Source organism: Brachycentrus maculatus, unplaced genomic scaffold (assembly GCF_059751285.1).
Source record: "Brachycentrus maculatus isolate JH-2025_06_01 unplaced genomic scaffold, ASM5975128v1 h1tg000071l, whole genome shotgun sequence".
Taxonomy (NCBI): domain Eukaryota; kingdom Metazoa; phylum Arthropoda; class Insecta; order Trichoptera; family Brachycentridae; genus Brachycentrus; species Brachycentrus maculatus.
The window spans coordinates 175,001-182,500 of NW_028280825.1; the positions used below are offsets into that span (position 1 = coordinate 175,001).

At 34.4% G+C, this 7,500-nt stretch overlaps 1 protein-coding gene across 1 annotated transcript; it reads right to left on the minus strand.

Moving 5' to 3' along the window:
* Window positions 1-3,500: 3,500 nt before the first annotated feature.
* LOC148311140 (uncharacterized) lies at window positions 3,501-6,806 on the minus strand. Its single transcript, XM_088257096.1, has 2 exons — window positions 6,523-6,806; window positions 3,501-5,906 (listed from the first exon to the last, which is right to left on the minus strand). Exons 1-2 carry the CDS (start codon window positions 6,532-6,534, stop codon window positions 4,008-4,010), a joined length of 1,911 nt encoding a protein of 636 aa, XP_088113222.1. The 5' UTR covers window positions 6,535-6,806; the 3' UTR covers window positions 3,501-4,007.
* Window positions 6,807-7,500: the final 694 nt, after the last annotated feature.

Sequence of the window (7,500 nt, forward strand, 5' to 3'; positions counted from 1 at the left end):
AATATGAATCGCTTACGCTTCTTATTATAATTGAAATTTAATAGTCCCCATAAACGTCTTTTTTTTACTACATACAATACAGTACACGTCAACTTTTCCAAATAATAAAAAATAAAGTGCATAATAGAACACACTCTCCTATGTGAAGTATATTTGCGATATTTACTTTTTCCCTTTCAAATCTTTTAAGTCGAATGCAGGGTTGTCCAAATTTTGTCTTCCCGGGCCGCAGTAATATTATGGATAGCCAATGATCACAAAAATATACAGTTAAATATTCAATGAATGCATTTAAAAGTTATTTATTTCTACAAATATGCATTTATTTATATATTTGAAGCAATAACTTTGTGATTTTCCATTTTATAATTAAAATATAACTTTGTTTAAAAATCACTAAAAATATATCTTATTTCTACTTAATTATAATATCTATCGGTCAATTTCGAAACCGGTAGTCATTATAATTAAGTAATTATATATTTATTGCGATTTTTTAAAAAAAAGTAATGCTTTAGTTATATATTAATTAATTATCTTTTTCATTTATTAAAATTGTTTAAAAAAAAAGTGAAAACGAGCAAACACATTTGACACTCACAACATTTTGAGTGTGTCCTAATCCTTGTTCATAAATCTGAGATTCTAGAGTTATTTTTATATTGATATCTCATCAAAGATATCTTAACATAGAAGAAGAACATGGACATAATTCGGGAGGAATCTTGCATACATTTTAAATGAGGGTGTCTGCTTAGTAAAAAGCTTACTCAATCCAACCAAAGATGCAGCTGAGAACTCACATGTGAAAAAAACTGTCAATTATCTTCTTCTTCTTTTTCCATGTTCGCTTCTTAGGTGGAGCATATGGCCAACACGAGTCGTCTCCAAGTCACTCTGTCACGCGCCATCTCCTTGGCTTCCTCCCAGGTCAGTCCGGCGTCTCGAAGTTCCGCTGAGTATAGTCGGTGAATGGTCGTCAGCGGCCTTCCAGGGCGCCGGAATCCTCGGGGTTGGAAGAAGAGACATGAGGGGTTGATGCCCTCAGGTGGCATTCTAAGGACATGTCCCAACCATGTCCACCTTCTTCTCTTCAGGACTTCCAGTATGAGGGGCTGTTGAGTTCTTCTCCTCACATCGTCATAGGATATATATATATATATATATATATATATATATATAAATATATATATATATATATATATATATATATATATATATATATATATATATATATATATATATATATATATATATATATATATATATTTATATATATATATATATATATATATATATATATATATATATATATATATATATTTATATATATATTTATATATATATATATATATATATATATATATATATATATATATATATATATATATATAAATGAGATAAAAAGTTTGAGTAGTGTAGTTGTAAATCATGGGTAGAATTGTGAATGTTACATGTGTATAAAGTGATCCATTAAACTAGTATATAATAGGTCGTAAGCCCTACAAATACCAAGACTTCCACATTCTCCTTTATCTATGTTGAGATGTCAATATTTAAAAATTAACACTACTTCAATGTGGCGAATGTGAGAGGGAAAACAGAACGAGGACGACCGAAAAAGACTTGGCACGATCAGATCAATCAGAACCTAAAATCTGGCGGTGTCAAAAGTCTGCGTAATCGGAGGGCATGTATGACTAGATGTATGGATGTGAAGGAGGCGAGGAGTGTATGTCAAGACAGAAGTGTGTGGCGTTCCATCCTCTCTGCCTACCCCTGCGGGGAAATGGCGTGATGGTAGTAGTAGTAGTAGTAGAAGTAACACTGCTTTTAAAAAGCTAATGACGAAACTTTTTTTCATCCGCCTCCATAGTGTAGTGGTTGGCACATTTGGCTACCATTCTACGGGTCCCAGATTCAACCCCTTTTTACTTACTTATTTTACTGTCAGCCTTCTTCTTGTGTCCAGCATTGAACAAAAACCTCCGTTTGGACATCCTCAGTTCTCTGTTGGACGCGACTCTTGCAGTGCAGGCCATGTTATCGGACCATCTTGTCTGGGGTCTACCCAAGCTTCTGCGGCATGTTCTAGGCCTCCAGTAAAGCACATTTTTTGTCCATATATCTTCAGATCTATCTTCAATCCCCAGGGACGTCAAAATGAATTAAAGCGATTTTTCACTCAAAAATATATACAATATAAATGTTCAGTAATGGGCAAAATGGTGAACGTTACACAAGTGTATAAAATGATCACTTAAGCCAATAAAATGCCAGGTCATAAGCCCTAGGATGCTCAGACTTCTTCTTTTTTCTTTTTTCATATTAAAAGTTGAAGCACCTTTAATAAATAAGAAGTATTTGAAATACAAATATATGTACCTACCTTACATAATAAATAATCTTCGTGCTTTTTAGTTTTTTTTTCAGATACTAGAAAGTTTCCGTGTTTTGAAAGTTAGATCGATCGCTTACTTATTTCTTATAGTGGAATTTGATCTCAATGAAACGTTTACTTTGGAATTGCATTTCACATTTAATGGGATAATTAAATACTGAAATTTCGTCTTATATATTTATTTTTCATAACTAAGAGGTATTTTAAAGGTGATTTTTTCACTCTAATATTTATTCAATATTACTCTGGACTGGTTCCTGAATCGGAGGGCTGATCACTCTTCCTTCATGTGTTAGTGATCAAGATATATAACACTGCATTCTATAAACACACGCAGTGCCCTATGCACCATCGGATGCGGATGAAGGTTTGAAAAAAAGAGATATTTTTAAACTGAAAGGTAGACCATCTAGCATTAGGAATTTGAATCAGCTATAAAAAAACTTCAAAATATGATAATATTTAAAATATTAAACTTTTTTTTAATTAATAAAATACAACATTATACAAATGTCTTCTACGGCTAACCTAATACCTAGTACCCAATTTCTCAGCATATTTTCGATTGTTTTGGCTTCAATCCCATATGTCAATTATATAGCTAGTTTTCTGTCAATTCATGAATGGCATTATACCTTTTAAGCTTAAAATAACTGGTAGTTACAATTCCAAATGTTGTTTTTTTGAGTCTTTGTTTAAAAATATATATAATATTTACACACATCTGTAGAAAGTGCGTAGTATGTTATTAATTGTTTTAGTACCTACCATAAAAACTGATTACATTTTTTGTATTGATTTTTCTATGGTATATATTTAGTTTCGACAAAGGTGCATTGAGTTCATTATTCATCGGAATTCTATACAAATATTATATTAACCTCAATTCTTGTACTTTTTATGATGAAATATATTTTTTTCATTCGTCTTTCGAGTAAAACTTTTTGTGACATGAAATGAAAGAAAAAGTGTTAATGTCATTACCAAATCTAAGCCTTTTTCTTTGTCAATTCAAGTCAATGCACACTACTGCTTTAAATTAAGGGGTAACATACACATAATGAATAATGGTTTTCAAAAAATAAGATGAAAAATAGGATTTTTTTAAAACAATAACAACTTTATTAAATTAAGCACATGGTCATAAAAAAATACAACTACATTAGTTAAATATTATAATAAATACTAATCACAAACTTTAATCATACAATTATTATACAGCCTTCTTATTAGTATCGATTACAGCAAACTTCTTTTCTTAGTAAAATGGTTATTTGATCAACGGCAGTTAAATTTAATGAATTCATTGAAATTTTGATAAACTTGGTTAAATTTTTTTGAATGAATTATAATTTAAACATTTTAATATGCGTATTAATATATTTGTTTAAATTACCGGGTTTATGGACGCGAGATGGAAATAATTCTCGTTAATTAAGAAAAGAAATCAAATTGCAAAGTGACTTCAACCTCAACACGTTGATTTCTTAATTTCACACGAAAGTTTTGAAACAGGTGCAGTTTGTTTCACTTTTATGTGCAAATGATATGTTCACAGTTTGTAATCTCAATAATTTAAAAACTTTTATAACGCTAAAGAAATGATTCACATCAATCTTTTACTTTCCTCTTTTATTGGAAGACTTCTGCTGTATTTAATCGTATTATAACTGTTCTCGCTGTGCGCGTGCTGGCTGTCAGAGTATGAGCTCAAGGGTGTTCCGTAAGTTTCATGGGGTACTCCGTATGAACTTGAAGGGGAACTAAATCCGTGGCTGGAACCGCCGAAAGACGAAGTGGGAATACCGTGGCTGGAGGAGGAGAATGCTTGAGAACTACTGGCGAATGGCAATTCTAATTTGCCAGATCCGATCCCTTCGAGAGACAATCCTGAAGCACCGGAGAAATCGTGGCCTGAAGATGAATAAGAGCTTGGTGACCCGTAGGACGAGGAAGGCGATCCGTGAAGAGTCGATGACGAGAATCCGGAGGCTAGTCCTTCATTACCTGATCCTGAATGTCCTAAACCTTCGGACTCTTCTTCAGTTGAATATCCGGCACTGTTTCCGTGACTGCCAAAGGTAGATAAAGCATTCCCGTGAGTAGACAATGAACCAAACTGATCGGAAGAAGATCCGTGGTGCACGGAAGGAGCTGAATAGCTAGAGGAAGATGAACCTCCCAATAAATGACTAAAGCTTATAGCTGGCGCAGAGTGTCCTGCAGAAGGGATATTATAAGATCCTGTAAGAGATGGACTTCCATGTCCTCCCTGAGATAGCAATGATTCGATTCCAGAATGCCCGCCGAATCCCTTGGGAGTTATATAAATTGGAGTACCGGATAGTAATTTTTCGTGATCAGCAGCTGAAAGACCTAAAGAAGAAGCCGATGAGCTACCTTGCGAGTATGAAGGTACTCCATATGAGTTGGAAGGAGATGATCCTGATGAACCGAGAAAAACTGATGGCTTAAAATCACCATGGGCTGGAGCCCCATAGGATGAGCTAATTCCTGAACTTATTCCAGAAGAGCCTCCAGAATGTCCGAAAGAAGGAGCTCCGTATGATGAACTAATTCCGGAAGAACTTATTCCTGATGAACTTCCGGAATGCCCGAATGAAGGTGCACCAGTATCAAAGAATCCGGCAAAGGGGTTTTTGGATGAAGACCCACCTGAATATGAATTGTGTCCTCCAAGGCCACCGGATGAAAATGACAGAGAATTCAAGCCTCCGTGCGATCCGCCAAAACTAGGAACGCCGTAAGATTGTGACGGAGCAGAGTATGAGTTAGATTGAGGAAGGAATGAGTGGGATGGAATACCTAATGAATGCGACTGAACGGCGAACGATTGAGTCGGAAGACCATATGAATTAGACGGAGCACCGTATGATATAGAGGGAGAGCTATGTCCCAGAGAGCCCGATAGACCAGATAATCCACCTGAAGAAGCATAAGCTCCTAATCCTTTAGTAGCGGTATATGACGGAAGAGAAGGAGCATGACCTTCAAAATGCCCGCCGGATGAACCACCGAACGAAGGAGCGGAAAATCCGAAAACGGGTTTCGTTGAAAACTGAGGTACAGCGTAAGACGATTGAGGCTGTGAAGCGCTTAGCGTATGTCCAAACGTTTGGGGTGCAGTGCTTGATAGAGCAAAACCTTGGTGCCCTCCGGACGACGCTTGGGTCTTGAACAACCCTGCTATCGATGTGTATCTAGGAGAAGTTGCTCCCTTTGATCCACCATGCAGTCCAAAGGATGATCCACCAAAGGATGGATAGTGGGACTGAGAGAAGGCACCCAAAGAGTTTCCAGATCCCGAATGGCTGATGATCTTCAGCGGACGTGAGGGGACAGCATACAGGTACGGAGAAAGCGCCGCTTCCCGCTTTCCTTTGTTTTCAGACATCATCTTCTTAATGTACTCTGGAATGGGTTTCTTCTGCTCCCTCTTTGCCATCACACAACCCACGCACAGGGCGGTTATAGCGATGATAATCTGAAATAAAACAAAATATTAAAATCGTTAAAAAGCTACATTATTATATTTAAGAAGCTAAAATCATTTTTATTTTACTTAGGTTTTCTCAACGATATTTCTTGTATTTATTTTTTATCAATTCTGAATAAACTAACTTTATTGGTTGGAAGATATTACTTATTAGCAAAAAACCAGCTAATGTTTTTTCTGTACACAAACAAGTTTTAAAAAATAAATAAATATATTCATGGTTTTGATCCTCAAAATTTGTGTATTTAAAGACAAATTACATTCGTCGTTGTTTTCAAATCAAATAATTTCATGTATGTACATTTTGGGAAAATTTTGTATTTATTTTTTAAACCAAGTTATTATATCGTATAATAATATTTTATAAAATTATTTATAAACATATACTTTTTACTAAAAAATATAATTTCTTTTCAATAAAAAAACTTAAAGTATCTATTTAATTTAAGTATATTCTTACGAATATATGAATTACTTTTCAATGTATATTCGTTCTGCATTGTTAAACCTTTTTGCAAACGAAAACTAGCACAATATTGCAAAAATACTAAATCACTGTAATTAGAGCACTTGGACAAATAAATGAATCGATTTTCTCACTCACCGCAATCTTCATTTTGTCAGAGCCAAAACAAACACAAAACTATTAACTGGGACTTCCTCTCTTGTTCGGAAATCCGGAAAATGTTCGTGTTTTCCCTTCAACTGATCCGGCACGAATGTCACTCTAGCGACCGAGTCACTTCTTATAAGATAGCACTTGCGACGATTATACGACACTCTCCGAACACGACCAAGGACCCAAAATGAATGATGACTGTTCGGAAATTTCTCCAAATTTATAATGACCGCTGAAACGCGTGAGTGCCGCCGAGCTGCGGCAAAAGCAATCTCCGGTGATAGCGAAACACTCTTTACATGCATACATACCGTATGTCTTCAGGAAACATCACTAAAATACCATTCTATTACAATACCGCTCTCGAAATTTCCATAAATTAAACTATCCTTTTTACTGCGGTGGCTTCGTTTTATTGAGCACTTTTTCCTAAAATTTTGAATTGGTTCGCAACGTCAAGGTTGTCGGTTAAAGTATACATTTAAATGAATTGCGTAACTGTATTATGGTTTTGTCCAAGAAAGACAATTTGCTAAATATTGGACTAATTACTAGCTACAGATTTCAGAGAATGTTATGAATATGCAGTGAAGAATTGTCTCCGAGACAATACACTTATATTGTTCGGTAAATTGTGAAAACCTTCATTTTAATTTCACCTGAAAATTTAAATATTATCCTTGTATGAATGTTCATTTATGCTGAAGACTGCTGCACTTTTAGTATTATTTCAATTGTTTCGCTATTAAGAAAAAAAGTCTGAAATAATATTTTTGATTTTCAAATTTATATGAAAAAATAATCGCTTTATATGTATTTTATCACAGTTTTTAAACTTGTAAGTAGTATCCTAATAATATTTTGATTTTTTCCAAATCTTTTCACACATATATTGAATACAATTTTTGAGAAAAATCACCAAAATAATTTACAGAATCTGTATTTGAGATGAATAAACGTATT